At 36.6% G+C, this 17,458-nt stretch overlaps 6 protein-coding genes, 1 long non-coding RNA gene, 1 other non-coding gene and 1 pseudogene across 13 annotated transcripts in view; 6 read left to right on the top strand and 3 right to left on the bottom strand.

Moving 5' to 3' along the window:
- Positions 1-827, top strand: part of AT3G25182 — a 1,149-nt pseudogene extending 322 nt beyond the window's left edge. Inside the window, exon 2 of the transcript in view lies at positions 21-827. The remainder of the gene's footprint in view (positions 1-20) is intronic.
- A 1,754-nt stretch (positions 828-2,581) lies between these two features.
- Positions 2,582-4,745, top strand: CYP82G1 (cytochrome P450, family 82, subfamily G, polypeptide 1). Of its 2 annotated transcripts, NM_113423.4 has the most exons (3): positions 2,582-3,536; positions 3,710-3,929; positions 4,037-4,745. In NM_113423.4, exons 1-3 carry the CDS (start codon positions 2,613-2,615, stop codon positions 4,438-4,440), a joined length of 1,548 nt encoding a protein of 515 aa, NP_189154.1. In that variant the 5' UTR covers positions 2,582-2,612; the 3' UTR covers positions 4,441-4,745. The 2 variants fall into 2 exon arrangements, with proteins under 2 accessions (NP_189154.1, NP_974359.1); NM_202630.2 differs by having other exon boundaries at positions 3,710-4,745.
- A 130-nt stretch (positions 4,746-4,875) lies between these two features.
- On the bottom strand, positions 4,876-5,080 carry AT3G04875. The gene has a single exon (NR_141131.1). It is a non-coding gene; the product is annotated as an other RNA (long non-coding RNA).
- RALFL26 (ralf-like 26) lies at positions 5,063-6,216 on the top strand. Of its 3 annotated transcripts, none has more exons than NM_001338742.1 (2): positions 5,063-5,086; positions 5,632-6,149. In NM_001338742.1, the coding sequence occupies exon 2, from the start codon at positions 5,678-5,680 to the stop codon at positions 5,906-5,908; it is 231 nt and encodes a 76-aa protein (NP_001327923.1). In that variant the 5' UTR covers positions 5,063-5,086; positions 5,632-5,677; the 3' UTR covers positions 5,909-6,149. The 3 variants fall into 3 exon arrangements, with proteins under 3 accessions (NP_001327923.1, NP_566761.1, NP_001327922.1); NM_001338743.1 differs by lacking the exon at positions 5,063-5,086 and adding an exon at positions 5,470-5,512 and having other exon boundaries at positions 5,632-6,139; NM_113422.4 differs by lacking the exon at positions 5,063-5,086 and having other exon boundaries at positions 5,376-6,216.
- A 513-nt stretch (positions 6,217-6,729) lies between these two features.
- Positions 6,730-7,395, bottom strand: AT3G04865. The gene has a single exon (NR_143901.1). It is a non-coding gene; the product is annotated as an uncharacterized misc_RNA (transcript).
- A 549-nt stretch (positions 7,396-7,944) lies between these two features.
- Positions 7,945-8,543, top strand: RALFL25 (ralf-like 25). The gene has a single exon (NM_113421.2). It carries the CDS (start codon positions 8,057-8,059, stop codon positions 8,279-8,281), a length of 225 nt encoding a protein of 74 aa, NP_566760.1. The 5' UTR covers positions 7,945-8,056; the 3' UTR covers positions 8,282-8,543.
- Positions 8,544-9,662: 1,119 nt separating this feature from the next.
- Positions 9,663-11,715, top strand: AT3G25160 (ER lumen protein retaining receptor family protein). The gene is made up of 6 exons (NM_113420.3): positions 9,663-10,088; positions 10,344-10,543; positions 10,640-10,780; positions 11,133-11,213; positions 11,289-11,416; positions 11,507-11,715. The coding sequence occupies exons 1-6, from the start codon at positions 9,860-9,862 to the stop codon at positions 11,544-11,546; spliced, it is 819 nt and encodes a 272-aa protein (NP_189152.1). The 5' UTR covers positions 9,663-9,859; the 3' UTR covers positions 11,547-11,715.
- Positions 11,716-11,782: 67 nt separating this feature from the next.
- AT3G25150 (Nuclear transport factor 2 (NTF2) family protein with RNA binding (RRM-RBD-RNP motifs) domain-containing protein) lies at positions 11,783-15,061 on the top strand. Of its 2 annotated transcripts, NM_001203040.1 has the most exons (12): positions 11,783-11,852; positions 11,960-12,125; positions 12,241-12,346; positions 12,518-12,574; positions 12,661-12,798; positions 12,883-13,171; positions 13,289-13,554; positions 13,664-13,841; positions 13,925-14,046; positions 14,136-14,195; positions 14,279-14,342; positions 14,427-14,805. In NM_001203040.1, the coding sequence occupies exons 1-12, from the start codon at positions 11,831-11,833 to the stop codon at positions 14,720-14,722; spliced, it is 1,764 nt and encodes a 587-aa protein (NP_001189969.1). In that variant the 5' UTR covers positions 11,783-11,830; the 3' UTR covers positions 14,723-14,805. The 2 variants fall into 2 exon arrangements, with proteins under 2 accessions (NP_001189969.1, NP_189151.2); NM_113419.3 differs by lacking the exons at positions 11,783-11,852; positions 12,241-12,346 and having other exon boundaries at positions 11,955-12,125; positions 12,507-12,574; positions 14,427-15,061.
- Positions 14,871-17,375, bottom strand: QUA1 (Nucleotide-diphospho-sugar transferases superfamily protein). The gene is made up of 3 exons (NM_113418.5): positions 16,974-17,375; positions 15,608-16,849; positions 14,871-15,516 (listed from the first exon to the last, which is right to left on the bottom strand). The coding sequence occupies exons 1-3, from the start codon at positions 17,133-17,135 to the stop codon at positions 15,241-15,243; spliced, it is 1,680 nt and encodes a 559-aa protein (NP_189150.1). The 5' UTR covers positions 17,136-17,375; the 3' UTR covers positions 14,871-15,240.
- Between the last annotated feature and the right edge of the window lie 83 nt (positions 17,376-17,458).

Below are 17,458 nucleotides of genomic sequence, written 5' to 3'. Positions count from 1 at the left end.
AGCTTAGTGGGTTTTTAACTTCAGCTTCTTCATCGCTTATCGATCTTAACCAGTTCCCTTCTGATTCTGAGATCGAAGACCCACTAAACCATCATCAGTTGCTATCTTCTTCATGTTTCATCGCCGCTGATTTCGAGACACTACAAAACCCTAGTTCCGAACCTTGTTCTTCACTCGTACTCTTTGATTGCAAGACGGCTGGGTCCGAGAAGACAGAGACGAAAGACCCACCAAACCCTAATTTCCCATGTCCTCTGTCTTTGTGCCTAACGGAGAACAAAAACCGCAAGAGACGTGCTGTGGAACAGAGGAAGCGTACTGGTGGAGTCAAGAAAGCAAAGGTTGCTCCTTTTTCACAAACGGCGAGAGAGACGCCTGAGTGGCTTGTCAATGTGATGAGAGACATGAAAGAAGCCAAAGACGCTAAATTGATCTTTGAGAAGACTCTGTTCGTTACTGATGTAAACCCAACACAGAACCGTCTCTCAATGCCTTTCAACAACTTACTCCGCAACGATTTCTTGACTTCTGTGGAGTCAAGAATCATAGACAAAGACATCAAAAACGATAAGAAGATTGGAGTGGGAGCGATTCTTGTGGATCAACGGTGTAAGAAGTGGGGTGTGATGTTAAAGAGATGGGAGATGAAGAAGGAATCAGGTAAAGGAAGCTGGAATTACAATCTAATCTGTGGGTGGAACGATATTGTTGAGGCTAATGGATTGAAAGAAGGCGACAACATTAGTCTTTGGTCATTCAGGTCCTGTGGAATCCTCTGCTTTGCCATGGAACAGAGAAGCCCTTCCCTTGCTCTCTGTCTCTGCTAAGTTCCTTGTGTCTCAACTTGAGACTATAAATTGGTTGATCAACTCGTATGGCGATCTAAGTTCAGGCGATTATGGAGTTTTTTTTTGTCTAGTAACTTGTTCCTTCTATTGTTTAGTTAAGAAAATTAGGATACCTCTCTATTGTTAGTAACTTGTTCCTTCTATTGTTTCAGATCATTATATCATGAATCTGGTTTGTTGTTTGGTCTACTTTAATACTGCATTGTTACCTATCGATTTCTTGTAATATATCTCAAAGTATAATTTTGTGTGGTCAAAGTATACTGCGTTGTCTAGTAAGACCATCATGACTCTTATTATTCCTTAAGCACGGATCTTTAATATAATGCTGCAACAGATATCACCTGAGCACTGTCCAAAGTTTTACTGGCCACCTGAAGTATTTATTCTCAAAGGGCTTTCTCTATCCTTATTACTCAAGCTTGCATCATCCAAATCCTCGAGAACTCCAGAGAATTTAGGTCTAGTTCCTTGTGACCGAAACAACATTACCCGAGAGGCAGATTCTACTATGCATTGTTTAAACATGTCCAAAGCAAAAATACTTTGCCATTTCCAAGACAGCAAGTTGAGATGCTAACCAAGACAAGACTTGAATCAACAAGACTGGACACTGTCAAATGTTATACTTTTGCAACTACTCATACTCACCAACGGCATTAGCATCAGACAGACTCTATAAATCCACAAGCTTCTTTCACAGCCGATTGTAGACACAACCCGAAAGAGTGATTGTCGTCCCTGTGGAGAAGAGAAGAGTGGTCTAAAGCTAGATTTTGGAATCTAAGTTCGTTCTTTGACATTCAGACAACAAGGATTGTAAAGAAGATAGTGTACCGGAGATGGAGTAGGTGTTAGGATTTTGAAGAGGAGGTCGTAGGATTAGTGGTGGAAGAAGTTCGGATTTGGGTTTTCATATTAACGGCGACGATTAGTGCTAGGTTAAACAAAATTGTGCTAAACCGAGTAAAATTCGTAAATAAACCTAGAAACTATAATGTGCATTTACATTGATAAGTGAATTATATATAAGACGAAATAACTATAATTACAGCCACTAATGTCAGACACTAATCGAAAAAGCAAGCATAATCTCCTTTCACACATTCCATAAGTTGGGATATATATACACAGCAGACCACATATTCCACATGCTCCTATCCTACGTGACACCATCATAAAACGAATTTCTATGTATTTTATACGTGAACATCATTGAATTTTATATGTATTTTACACGCGTTATCATGATAAAACGAATTTGAACATCTTTGGATCTTTTATTTTTCTCGTGCGTTATACATGCCTGGAAATTGATATGTATGAAATGTCAATTCAAATGTGAAACTTGCGATTTTTAAGGACGGCCACACATATAAAATCACATGACTATTAGTCGTACTATGTACTAATGTCTCTTTGTCATGTATCATGTATGGTGTGAATAAAATAACGTACAGACTTTCTCAATAGAAACATCAACGAAAACTCAAAATATCTCCGACAATTTGAAGGACCATCTTTGAATTAGCTAGCTAGGCCCTAACCAAACCAAACCCCACAAAATTGATGATGTCTTTGGCTCTTATCAATACGTACGATTACATGGAGTCTAAACTCTAAAGGTTATACGCGTTTACTATACATACATATAGTATAGTAAATGAAAGCGACATTACCTCATAGTCCAGACCATACTACTATATATACGAGTAAAAGAAAGATACATTCTCATTATCCCATACATTAAACAAAGTGATCACCATGACTTTTCTCTTTAGTACTCTCCAGTTGTCTCTCTTCTCTTTGGCCCTTGTAATCTTTGGTTACATTTTCCTCAGAAAACAATTGAGTAGATGTGAAGTTGATAGCTCCACGATTCCTGAGCCATTGGGAGCTTTGCCTCTATTCGGACACCTCCATCTTTTGCGTGGCAAAAAACTCCTTTGCAAGAAATTAGCTGCCATGTCCCAAAAACATGGTCCTATCTTCTCCCTCAAGTTAGGGTTTTATAGGCTGGTTGTAGCCAGCGACCCAAAAACGGTGAAAGATTGTTTCACCACCAACGACTTGGCTACAGCAACCAGACCCAATATAGCCTTTGGTCGGTACGTAGGCTACAACAATGCAAGTCTGACTCTGGCTCCCTATGGAGACTATTGGCGTGAGTTACGTAAGATTGTCACCGTCCATCTATTCTCAAACCACAGTATAGAGATGCTTGGTCACATTCGTTCTTCAGAAGTAAACACGTTGATCAAACACCTATACAAAGGGAATGGTGGAACTTCTATAGTGAAGATTGACATGTTATTTGAGTTTTTGACCTTCAATATAATCCTTAGGAAGATGGTGGGGAAGAGGATTGGTTTCGGTGAAGTGAATAGCGATGAATGGCGTTATAAGGAGGCCCTGAAGCATTGCGAGTACTTGGCTGTGATTCCTATGATAGGCGACGTTATTCCATGGTTGGGATGGTTGGATTTTGCAAAAAATTCTCAAATGAAGAGACTATTTAAGGAGCTTGACTCAGTCAACACCAAGTGGCTCCACGAACATCTCAAGAAGAGATCAAGAAATGAGAAGGATCAAGAAAGAACAATCATGGATCTACTGCTAGACATCTTACCAGAGGATATTGTGATAAGTGGACACGTACGCGATGTCATTGTGAAGGCAACAATTTTGGTATGCACATATAATTTTCACCTCTCGTTAATTTGGATATATATGTTAGAAAATCTCACAAACAAATAATTTATGAACTAATGTAGTGTTTATATGAGAAATATATATGACTTAATTCAATCATGGTTTGAAATGAATGTATACCAACATATATGTTCTGTTTCTTGTTGTAGGCTCTCACATTAACAGGATCAGACAGCACATCCATCACTTTGACATGGGCGGTATCGCTGCTACTCAACAATCCAGCTGCTTTAGAAGCAGCACAAGAAGAGATTGATAATAGTGTCGGCAAAGGTAGATGGATTGAAGAATCCGATATACAAAACCTCAAGTACCTACAAGCTATTGTTAAGGAAACGCACCGACTTTACCCGCCGGCTCCTCTAACAGGTCACAAATCAAAGAATCTTTATTGTCATTATAATTCTTATTTCATGACCTTATTAATCTTGTAAATGTTCAACCTGAATTGTTTATACAAAATGATGAATGATTAGGAATCCGCGAAGCACGTGAAGATTGTTTCGTGGGAGGATACCGTGTTGAGAAAGGCACACGCTTGCTCGTAAACATATGGAAACTTCATAGGGATCCCAAGATCTGGCCTGACCCCAAAACCTTTAAGCCTGAGAGGTTCATGGAGGATAAATCACAATGTGAAAAGAGCAACTTTGAATACATTCCTTTCGGTTCGGGAAGGAGGTCGTGTCCGGGAGTCAATCTTGGTCTAAGAGTTGTACACTTTGTATTGGCTAGATTGCTTCAAGGGTTTGAGTTACACAAAGTGTCTGATGAACCACTGGATATGGCTGAAGGGCCTGGTTTAGCCTTGCCAAAGATTAACCCGGTCGAAGTAGTTGTAATGCCTCGGCTCGACCCGAAGTTGTATAGTTTACTCTAAACCATTGTGTACTCGATAATTATTGGGAGCTTCTTGTGATCATGCCTTTCTGATTTTAGACATGTATGGTGTCAATGGTTTAAAAAAACAATTTGGGAAAGGAGAGACAACCATATTGGAACAACTTTTTATATTGAATAATATTGTATTAAATGCTGTATAAATCATATACATGCACATATTGAAAGAAAAGTTAGTATAAAATTTAGATGAAAGCATATATAATGGTTCATTTATTTGTTTAGTGAAAAAAAGAAAGATCTTTGGGAGAAAAGGAATCACATTGTAAGATTTTTGTAACTTAGAAAAAACCAAAAGTTAACTAAGTTAGGGAATACAAACGTAAATGTTAACTTTAATTAGTTTATTTCATATCAATATAATAATTTTGTAAGATATACATTAATCCGATGATCATGGTGTTAAGAACAATAATCTAACGGTGGCTAGAAAAGACAAAACAAAATTAGGTACTTGGTGCAAGGAAACGATTGAACCAAAATTTTGTGGGGACAACTATTTTTACCATCAAAAGTAATCAAATTACAATCAGAATAGTTTTTTTTTAAACTTGGCTCGGGGCATATGCACCAATCTTCTCTCACTACGTCTGCTCATGTATGTATGCGAGTTGATGAGTGGAGAGGTAAAATAAGAGAAGCGCAAAACATTTCAAATGCACTTCACAAATGATTAAATCTAAGTAAGCCGATTATGTTAAATGTCGATCCCGACTCTAGAAAATGTATAAGTATAAGCATAGGTCTAGAACTTCTATTTAAAGAGAAAAAAGTTTGCAAACATTCGTGTTAATTTCTTTTTGAAAATAGTAAAAAATTGTGAGTCACCACTATTTATGGAGAAAAAAGTTTGAGACAAAATGGACAACTATCCATAGATATCCTTTCCTTAGACATAATACTCAATTTTTACCCATTAACCCTACCATGAAGTTTTTTCTTCGTCATTGATGTATATTTTTGCATATGCCAAATAAAAACAAATAAGAATAGGTATCAATTGACTTGCTAACTGCTAAGACATGAAGTCAAAACAAAAAAGCAACCTGAAAGTATATATCTTGCAAAATTCTATTTTCACATCTTGTGGTTTCCTCAAATATGGATTAGCTAAATTTAGAGTTTGCTCTAAGCACTCTATATATGAATTCACTTTTCTCCTAATTCACAGAAACAAAGGTGTCAAGAAGAAGGATCAACATATTAATTGACTAAAAATGAAGGCATGGATGATAATCTTGTTGGTGATTTGTGTCGCTGTGGTGGTGGAGCAATCAGAGGCTCGCAAAGGTCGAAAGTATTTAAATCCAGGCGTGCTTGACCGGTGTCGTGGTCCTAATCCTCCAGCGGGATGTCATCCTCACAATTCCCACCACAAACCTCGCGTCCCTGTTCACAATTATAGTCGTGGTTGTAGTAGAATTACCCGGTGCAGACGAGATGCCTAGGTTTAACCTCACATGACGACGACGTCCCTTTATATTGATCCTTCTTCTACATGAGACTTGCAATGATATTATATATTCATATATATACACATTACGCTGTATATGATAATTCCAGTTGATTAATATATAAATCTTACTGATTTCAATTCAATACACAAGATCCTGTAACTGAAATAATTTTGTCCATGTTTTGTGCTTATAATAATGGTATGACTCTTATTATTGTTGAGTAATTTCATCGAGACTCGTCTCCTAAAATCCTATATGTCTCATCTCATAAATACACTATATGTCTTATCTGACCTTGTCGTGAGTACGTAGAATCCAAAACCAAGAGGATTTAGTGTTCCAAGCAAATAAACATCTAAAGATACAACCCATTTTAGAACCAACAAGCCCAATGTAATGTAAATTAGCCCATGTTGTTTAGGTTCCTAGCAAATAGTTTACTAAAAGTATCTAATTCATGCAAACATTGATTATTGTAACCTTTGAGAGTTGTCTTCAATCGTCATCTTGTATGAGATAAATCTCAAAAATTATTTGATCTTGGTGACTATTTAATATTTTTCTTCTTTTACATTTTTTCACATAATGACCTAATTCATTATCTTATTTTCAATTTAATTCTATTTAATAAAGCTCTTAGAGCATCTTCATTACACAATTTTTAAAAGATGTATTTAGAATAAATTAGTAATAAAATTAAAGACAACCCTCTTTTTGTGTCTCAAATATCTTTTTAGAGACAAAAATCTAAAACTAAAGACATCTACTATTTTCTATTAGTTTATATTTAAAGACATCCATAAACAGATAACCAATGTGGGTGCTCTTAGAGCATATCCATCCGACATAAAATGGAAGTATCTTTATATTTAAAAAGAATAAAAATAAAGAAAAATAAAAGTTTATTGTGTTATTACGAGAGACCCGTGTCTCCGGAGTCTCTGGGAAGACATATTTGATATTGAAAGACACCGTACGTGTCATCCTATCATTCGTTATTTGTTTTTTTCTTTTCTCCATTTGCAATTTTTTCTCTCTCTTTCTCTTCCAATCTCAGCTCCAAAAAACTGAAACACATGAGCTAAACACTCATCCGGCAGATCTCCGATGACATCCCGCTTTCTAACCGCCATAACATTTCCCAAAACCATCGATTCTCCTCCAACAATATGCACCGGAGAATCGCCGTAGATGACGGCGCTTGGGCCATCACCACCGAATGATTGTGTTTTCCTCCTGATCTTCCTCTACATTTATTTATTTATTCATTTGGCTCATATTCTCAATCACACACAAATTCGGGACTCTTTCTTTCCCAATCTCAGATCGAATTTGTTTCATTTTTCTGTGATTCATCACCAAGTTTTGGTTTTTAATTGTTCTGTTGGGGAAAAAAAGTAATGAGACACCCATATTTAAAGATGACCAATGGAAGGAGAAAAAATAATACATAATTTGTAAGAGTCTTCAGCTTTAAATAGTACTATTAATTTTATATTAATTTATAGTAAAGACATCTTAATGGGAGTCACCAATGTGGACGGTCTTAATGAGCTCGAGTCCTCTGCTTTGGATTCTACTCATGGAGTTATATCATTTTAACATTGGGATCAACACTCATTTTTGTCGAATATATATATATGTTGTAGATGGCCACTACAAAAATATAGTTAGCTATATTCTTTGGGACTGTGAAGTGTAGCATAGTGGATATCCATGACATGAAAAACCTACTACTTACTGGTTATAAGTTATAACTATCTATATTTTTGTGTTTACTTTGAAGTGTATGGTAGTAGATATACAACATGCAACCTATTGAATCAAATATCATCAATATAGGATGGGGTGATATATAAGCAGACTAGAAATCAAATCTCATCAATCACATATGTATTTATTAATTCAAAAGAAATTTGGCTGTAAAAACAATGGAATCCCGAAAAAGCATCTCTAGCTAAAAAAAACATTTTTCACATCCTTAACTTAGAATTATTTTTTCTTTCAAATAAGGAATAGCTAAAACTAGCATATGCTCTAAGCCCTATATGTACCCATATCCACATCACAAAAAAAAATAGAGATAACAAAGAAACAATATTTGAAATCGCCAACGAGAGAAACAAAAAGAAGAAAAAAATGAAGACATTTATGATAATCTTGTTGGTGATTTGTAGCATCTTGATTGTAGGACGAGTTGAGGCTAACGATAACAAGAGAAAATATCTACTACTCGATCCATGCTTGCGTCCTAATGCTCCACCAGGATGTCATCGTCAGCCATATAAACCCCGTACTCCGGTTAACGTATATAGTCGTGGTTGCACCACAATCAACCGATGCCGCCGAGTGCAGAATCCGTGAGATCTAATGACATATTTTATGGACTTATGCAACCACATAAGTCATATTATGTATATGTTTCCAAAAATTTCATAGGATTGATCTTCAGTATTGTTGAGGCTCATGGGGGTTTGAATTTAATTGATTCATGTGTAATAGTAACTAATTTTTTGAACGACGCCAAATGACAATTTGGATATATGGGATCTAATTTTTTCACAATATATGTATAAATTCTTTGATATATGAAATAAAAATTGAATTTCATTTTTTGTCTACTTTTATTATTGAAATATGAAAAAGCCAAAGAAGTACAAGCCATAACCAAAAAAAAAAATCCAGATGATCAACAAATTAACCCCTTCATAATTATATTTAGTAATTTAAGTAGATTTTGCGAGAGAGAAATGAAATGTGTCATGGGTAACTTCATCTCACGACCCCCAAAAGCAATATGAACTCGTGTTGTCTATGCCTGGTATCGTAGCTCTCCACGTTTACGATTGCTTCTACAAAGATAGTTTGGTTCTCGTGGTATGGTTTAAATTTTGGTCCCAACTTTGGAACCTCCCTTCTCTTACACTCTTGTAAATAATCTGTCATGGTTTTGTTCAATTGATTTATCATTTCATCAGATTTATTTTGTATACGTAAATTTGTGTTTTGTTATCATTTTTGTTTTGTTTTAATTAGCTATGTTGAGAATGTTCAAACTTTATATTATAAGATTAATAAAATCTTGATTTCTTTTTCCGGTAAGAGAAAGAATTTTTACTTTTTCTAAATATATATATGAACAAAAAAAAACCCAATAGAATTAAGGTTATGAACATTTTTTTATACCTAAGAAAAACAATTTAATATAGAAAAAGAAATTCTTCTTTATTTATATAAATAGAGATATTATTTTATTATATTAAAGGTTAAGAACTTTTATATTTTATTTTAAGAATTTATATATACACTAACAGTATTTAAACTTGACACATAACAGTAATTTATGTTTTACTTGACACACATTATGATCTATGTCTTAATAACTTTGAAAACCAAATTTCATGTAATAAGATTTTAGTTACCTAATTTTTAGCTAAAACCAAACACAACAAAACGAAAATTGTATCAAACCAAAATATATATAGTTTTGTGGCAATTTTTTAAAAAAATAACAAATTCAGAAAAAAAAAAAAACAAAGAAACCGAACCGAAACTAAACCATTAATCGATAAGGCTGGAAATTAGAGAGATTAAGTTATTTTTGGCCTCCAAATGATTCCGATAATCTTACAAAACAGGCAATAAAATAGTCAAAATACATAACTTTATTTCCTAATAAAAAGATCTTTAAAAACCAAAGATTTGCAATGAAGATTTGATACCACAAACAAAAAACCATTACTCACAAGTGTCTTAATACGATTAGTTGATCAGATCAGAAAAATACGACCGCCACGTCATCGACCGCATGCCCTCGTCGTGTCTTCGCTCACTCAACAAAACGTATCCTTCGCTTTCACGAACGTCGCATAAAAGCTCTGCAAAACACACACAACACAACTGAGAGAGATCAGAGAAAGAGAGATTTGTAATAATCAAATCATGGGGAAGAGAAGAGGTGTCTCCGCCGTGAACGTTGTTTTCGGGTGGCTGCGACAACAATCGAACAAGGTTAAAATAGCTTTAGGAATTATCATCTCTTTGATCCTCGTCGTTCTTCTGAAATTCACCGTTAGGAATCACAATCACTTTTTCATCGCCTCCGAGCTCATCCACGCCGCCGGAATCTTGATCCTCATCTACAAACTCACTCGCCAAAAGACTTGCTCCGGTAACAATAAAAATCCCACCACCTTATCATAATTCATAAGATTTTGACTTTAAATCATAGACCTTTGTTTCTTGGTAATGTGATTAGAAGTGAAAACATTTATATGTTTATATTGTGACAATGTTGTGGAATCTTATAAGCTCTTTTGGTTTTGCTAGTGAACATTTATGTTTATATTGTATCAATGTTGTGTGGAACTTTATAAGCTCATTTTGGTTTTGTCTCATAGAATATGTGTATGGTTTGAATTATTAGGTCTTTCTTTAAAATCTCAAGAAGTGACAGCAATATTTCTAGCGGTGAGATTGATATGCAGCATAAACATGGAAGGTGATATCCATACAGTTCTCGATTTCGCCACCTTGGTTTCGACTCTATGGGTCATTTATATGATTCGATACAAGCTGAAAGCATCTTATATAAAGTCTCTCGACACTTGCTACAATTACTATGTGGTAATGCTTTGATTTAAAGAGTGTAAATATGTTGTTTGCCTTTTCATTCTCTCGAAATGATTTAAGTAAAATGTTTCTCGCTTTTTCGCCAACCAGCTTGTACCATCTGCTATCCTTGCGTTGATTATTAACCCGAGTACGAGTTATTCTTACTTCCACCGTATATTGTGGGCGTTTTGCGTCTACACAGAATCTGTCTCTGTTCTACCTCAACTTCGATTAATGCAAAATGCTCAGGTCAGACACTTTTGACATATCTATGTATCTTTAGATTTATTTTATGTCAATGTAGAGACTAGAGTTAGCACTTTAACAAACTATGATATGATCTAGTGGTTGATCAGTATTCGTCATGTTGGTCTCGCGGATGAGTATCATCCAGTACACTTATATATTGGTCAATGTAGACATATTTATAGTGGCAAGAAAATTTGGTTTTCTTAGGTCCAAAACTTAGGCCAATGTAGACAATCTAAATGGTTATTAGAGATTCTGGTTGTCTACAAGTCTCGTGATTAGTCTAGACTTAGGTCCAAAACCTATCTCGTGGTTAGTCTAGACTTAACAATTTCTCGAACAACCATTTCAGATCATAGAGCCTTTCACAGCTCATTATGTGTTTGCACTCGGAATAGCTAGATTCCTGGCATGCGCTCATTGGATTATCCAGGTAAAGATCCTTTCTTAATCCACTAATTAAGCTTTCATGAATAAGCTCAAGAGACTAAATGGTCTGAAGATGTAGGTCGTTGAGACTCGTGGACATTACCTATGGCTACTCGGGGCTGGTTACTTCTGGTTTCCGGTGGCTCTACTAGCCGAGATCGTTCAAACTTTCATCCTCGCCGACTTTTGCTACTACTATGTCAAAAGGTAATCGTTTTACGCATAAATGATCAACTTCGTTGTAACAATTTGGAGGACTAGACAATGTTATTGACCTGTTTTTATCACTTCTTTCAGTGTTATGGAGGGTCAGCTTGTACTGAAGATGCCGGTTTAAGATCATCTAGTATAAAATGAACCAATAAATTTTGCTTGTTTTATCTTTCAACTTAAACTACAACTTTTAACCAAAGTAGATTGCTCAAAATAATCTAGAATGGTTTCTTTCTTCTTCTCTATTTCCTGCTTTTTGTTTAAGAATCTTTAGAGAAAGTTAATCACTATACAATTGCTTTTGTTCTTACCCATTTTCAACTATTTTGAGCTATATAATACACATTGTTGAGATTATACAACGACGTTTTAACCACCAGATTGATTAACCTCGTTAAAACTAAAGAAATGAATTTCTCTGTATTACTTTGTAAATGTCAAAATTTTATAACAGATTTAACGAAAATTAATTACAGTAATCATGTGGAAGATTAGAAGAAGAATTTATCTGATACACGTACAAGTACAATCATACAGATATAAACTCTAAAGCCACTTTTTTTTCTTCTTCTTCCATTTTTTTGTTCTCACGTCGCTCTCTCTTTTTTTCGAGATTCAGCTGTAAAACCCTAACTAGCGCCATAGCCAAGGAAGCTTTCCTCAGATCGTCTCTCCGAAATTTTCCGGTTAATCGTCAGTTAAGGTAAACTCTAATTGTATTTCCACCGTTGTTTTCTTCATCGGAAACTTCTCCGAGCAACGGCATACTTACTTACTCCACTCTTTTTCTTCTTTTACTTGATCGATTTGAATTCTAGACTGTTCCAGTTCTTAGATCGGTTCTTCATAACTTCGATTTGTGCTTATCTTCTTCGCGAATCTTCGTCGCATTTGGCGTTTGAATTGGATACTGATACTCATACTGTTATAACTTGTTGAATTGGATCTTCATTGATTTTTGTATCTAGATCAGAGATCTGTAGTATTACTGTTTCGTTTTGCGTTTCTAATTTGCTAGAATAGATGAGATTGAAGTGGAATTAGTGATTGTCACAAGGTGATGATGATTGATTTTGAATTGCAGGGGAAAATTAGGCTATGGCGATGTTAGGTGCACAGCAAGTTCCAGCAGCAGCTTGTACTCCAGATATGGTATGATCCAGGTTCTTTTTGTGTTGTTTTCTTATGAAAGTTTCCGTTTCTTAGAAGTACATTGTTGTTTATTCGTGTGTTTATAGGTTGGGAATGCTTTTGTGCCCCAGTATTATCACATATTGCATCAATCACCTGAGCATGTTCACAGATTTTACCAAGAGATTAGCAAGTTAGGTCGTCCTGAAGAGAATGGTTTAATGAGCATCACTTCTACCTTGCAAGTGAGTGTACTATATTTACCTCTTTCTTTGCATCCTTGAAGTTTTCCTACCTATAATACAAGTATGTATATATATTTTGAGCAGGCTATTGACAAGAAGATAATGGCGCTTGGTTACGGTGTAATCAGTGCAGAGATAGCTACTGTGGACACACAAGAATCTCATGGAGGTGGTTATATTGTACTGGTGACTGGGTATTTGACGGGAAAAGACAGTGTCAGGAGGACGTTTAGTCAGACCTTCTTCCTTGCTCCACAGGAGACAGGATACTTTGTCTTGAATGATATGTTTCGATTCATTGATGAAGGCACTGTCGTACATGGAAATCAGATTCCAGTGAACAACGTCCAAGCTCCTGTCAACACTTACCAGGGTGAGTTGATGAACCTAGCTTTTGTATTTGCCTCCTTCAAATCAATAGATTATTTGTTGTTTTCTTTTTAATGGGACTTTGGTTTTTATAAGCGTTGTAAATATTCTTTTGCCTTAGACACAGCTGCTGCGAAGGAAATTCCAGATGACTTTGTTCAGGAGAAATATGTCCAAGAGAATCATGCTGTTAAGCAAACCGAGGTGTTGTCCAAGAGCATTAATGAGCCTGAAAAAGTGTTCACGCCCTCTGAAGATGAACAAGTATCAGCTGCAGAAGAAGCTCTGGTGACTGAAACAGTTAATGAAGCACCAATTGAAGTGCAAAAGGTTGGAGAATCTGATTCTAGGACTGGCGAAATTCCAAAGAGATCTTATGCATCAATTGTAAGTAACAGACATTTGGGTTGTGTTATGTCTCCTCTTGGTCAAGCTGATGTGAGATATTTGGCTCCCATGATTTGATGCCATTCGTGTTTGTAATTATGATATGTAGGTGAAGGTTATGAAAGAAAATGCTGCACCAATGTCTGCTTCGAGAACTCCAACAAAGGTGGAACCAAAGAAACAAGAAGATCAAGCCATTCATATCCCTCTACCAACACCATTGTCTGAGAAATCAGATTCAGGAGCAAATGTTGCTGTAAATGAGAACAATCAAGAGAATGAAAGAGGTAAATGCTTTTTTTCTGGCTCATATTTTTAAATGGTAAGCATGCTTAGCTGCAATCTTTCTCATTTCTTGATTCCGTAACAGCTCTAGGTCCATCCATCTATCTAAAGGGTTTACCCCTTGATGCAACACCTGCCTTGCTTGAGAATGAGTTCCAGAAATTTGGACTTATTAGGACCAATGGAATTCAAGTGAGAAGCCAGAAGGTAAAAGAGTCCATCTTTAATATTGCTCAACAGTTCTAATAGTAAGTAATTTTCCGAGTATTTACTCTTTTAAGTATTGTGGCCTACAGGGATTCTGTTTTGGTTTTGTTGAGTTTGAATCCGCAAGTTCCATGCAAAGCGCTATCGAGGTAAGAACCAACGGTATTACGTCTGAACTTTTCAAGGCCCTGAACATCTTAGGCTAACTAACTGTTACGGAAATTTCCAACAGGCATCACCTGTCATGCTCAATGGACACAAAGTTGTTGTGGAGGAAAAGCGATCTACCGCAAGAGGCAAGTTTTCTTAAAACTTTGAGAAACGAACTCTCAGGATCTTAATTCTTAAGTCAGTTACCATATCATTCATTGTTGAAACAGGGAACTATAGAGGACGTTCGACGTTTGGTGTAAACACAGGCTACAGAAACGAAGGAGGAAGGGGTCGTGGGAGCTTTGGAGGTGGAAGAGGAGGATATGGCCGGACCGATTTCAACGGATATGGTAATAACAGGGGAAACAATAGAGGCGGATACGCAAACCGAGCAAATGGTGATGGTGGTGGGTTCCCGAGGGCCAATGGTAACAATGGACGAGTAAGACGTGGTGGCGGAAATGATGCTAACAGAGCTACGAAACCCGTGGATGATGCTCCCCGTGTGTCTGTTGCTGCGTAAATGTGCTTTTGAAACAAAAAGCTCTATTGGTTTTAGAGAGTTTAGGCGTAGAGCAATGGCAAAAAAAAACACTATTATTTTCTTTTCACTGTGTCGCCATTTTATTAATTGGAGTCAAAACTTGAGAGCAAGAGAGAGTTTCGTCGGTTCTTGCTTGTCTATTTTTTCTTCACTGCTAATGAAATCTCTTTCTTCATGTGGCTCATTCTAAGTTTTACTGATTCTGAATTTCTTTTCTCGAGACTGATCATAAGGGAAATGTAGAATTAGCAAAGCAGTTATGAATCTCATAATACGATGTCAAACAATTTAAAATGGCATAATGTGACTTTATAATTAAGCTTTGATTATAGGTTGCCATAGAACAAAGATAGCTATGAACAAAATACAAGTGTTCTACTAAACCCCCAAAAATATATAAATAAACACAAACAAAAACTAAGGTTAAAACTTCGTAGAGCTGAAGTAACAAACAACATATGCTTTCAGATTTTGATGATAAAGAAAATTTTCATAGTTCAGAGGCCAAAATTGCAAGCCTGAACAAACTCGAGGTCATAGTCGACGTGTTTGGTCCAAAGTGGTCGAAACTGGTTCATAGCTATGTCAAGCCATGGCTTCATGTTACCGTTGAAGTGTACCACTGCAGCGTTGCGGATCTCATCCATGCTAATGCTCGGATTGTAACCCAGCCCAAGCACATGCCATGATTTGTCCAGCGGCTTTGTGGTTGAGTAAAAGGTGATCAGTCCCGGTGGTAACGTCCCCAGTTTCCATAGAGCCCTGTTCTCGTTCTGCAATTCAAATAAACACAACAAAGTTTTAAAAAAACATCACACAATGAAAAGCATTGTCAAATGGCGAAAAGAATATCAGAAAGGGTACCAGATTTTGCCAGTAGTGATATTCTTCTGTGCACTTCTCTCTTCTCCAAGCATCAAGATCAAAGAAGTTCATTCCATACGCCCACGCACATGCTTTGGGATTAAACTTCTCTTTGATCAAAGGATGTGAGAAATTCATGTATTGAGCGTACCGATGAAACGACCCAAAACAAGTCTCTACAGCTCCATTCACTTTCCCATCCATATCAATCTCCCACAGACCCGTTAAATCCTTCTGCACAACCACATCATCGTCCAAAAACAGTATCCTATGTAGTTTCGGGTACATCTCGGGTAAATAAAACCTCAAGTGATTCAATATAGATAAATACTTGGGGTTCCTGAACTTCATATTCGTGGTATCTTTCGTCGCATTCTCGAGCTTATTCTCGAAATAAAACTTCTGAAGATTCGCAGATTCTAACTGCTTCAACACAGGCACATACGAAGAGTTCAAAAACGTATAATCCTCAACAGCTTTAACTTCTACATGAGCTCCTTTATACTCCTTCAGTTTAAACATAACCTGCATAGCTCCAAGATTCATCTTATCAGTCACAACGTGAAAAACATGCTTCCACGGCTCCTTAGCATTCTTCACAGCAGAGTTCACAACCACCGAAGCCGCAATCACATTATCCGAAAATATAGCGTAATGGTAAAGATTCGGATCCTCGAGCTCCCGCGGTCTATCTTTCCCTTCATCAGTATACTTCTCAGGGTGAGCAATCCTCTCTTCCATCAGCCTCATAGCAAGACAATGCAATCCTTTCGGAATCGATTTCGCAGCGATCAAACTCGAAAACGCACCTTGCTTCTTAGCATTAGTTAACTGTTCGTTAACAGCGAAAATCGTATCTTTCAGCTTCTGAATCTTCAACTGATTATCAAAAGACTCTTTAGCTTCAGCAATCACTTGACGAGTCATTTTAATCCGTTCCTTAACTTCTTTCTCAAATTGCCTAAGCACAGATTCTTCAATCGAGGCTCCATCAGAATCATACAAAGCTCGATACGTCGGTTTGTTAATCAGATCCGTGTAATTCCTCGAAAGATCAGCGAAGATCCTGACGAGTTTCGAATTCTCGAGCTTAAGCTTTCTCGCGTAAGAAGCATAAGCTAATGCTAATGACCGATGATCATCAGCTTGTTTCCGGATCTGAATCAACCGTGGCTTAAGCGGATCCGATTTGATATCCAACATGGATCTTCTAGATCCGACTCCATTAGAGTACTCAACACCCTAAAATTCCACAAAAATTCGAAAAAATTAAACACAAATCTTCGCCAGATTTCAATACTACGATTCAGTTTCAAATCCAGCGTTGGATATGATCTGTTCGGAGAGATCTGGTAAGAGAACTTACGGGAAGAAGGAGATCAGGAGAATCGTTAGAATCTGAAGCGAAGAAGAAGGAGAGAGTGAAGAGGAAGAGTGCGATAGTGGAAGCGAAAGCTGTGAGTGTGATTCTGCCACCGATTATGGCCGGAGATCCGCCGCCGCGTAAAAGTCGGTGGTGATTAGCCATTGGGGAGAGAGCACTTTACACTTGAATCTCACAGTGTCATTCAATTTTCAATTATAAGCTATTTAATGGAGTGTCTCACTAATCGTACGCGGCCAAACTATGAAATATGTCGGTAACCATTTTTTCAACTTTTTTTAAGTTAATTGAAGTGTAACAATCATATTTTGACTTTCTATTAAATTTTGTAGTAAAATGTTGTCGATTAGTGAATTTTTATATCAGATCTGAGATTCAAATCTGTTCAACTAGGAAACAAAAGTGGGAACAAGACCGATTATACTACTTTTAGACATTCCATTGCCGGATTTAATTTATGCAACCAT

The sequence above is a fragment of the Arabidopsis thaliana genome, chromosome 3, assembly GCF_000001735.4.
Source record: "Arabidopsis thaliana chromosome 3, partial sequence".
In the NCBI taxonomy this organism is placed as follows: domain Eukaryota; kingdom Viridiplantae; phylum Streptophyta; class Magnoliopsida; order Brassicales; family Brassicaceae; genus Arabidopsis; species Arabidopsis thaliana.
The sequence above is the reverse complement of the archived record's forward strand: the minus strand, read 5'-3'. Positions and strand labels throughout refer to the sequence as shown.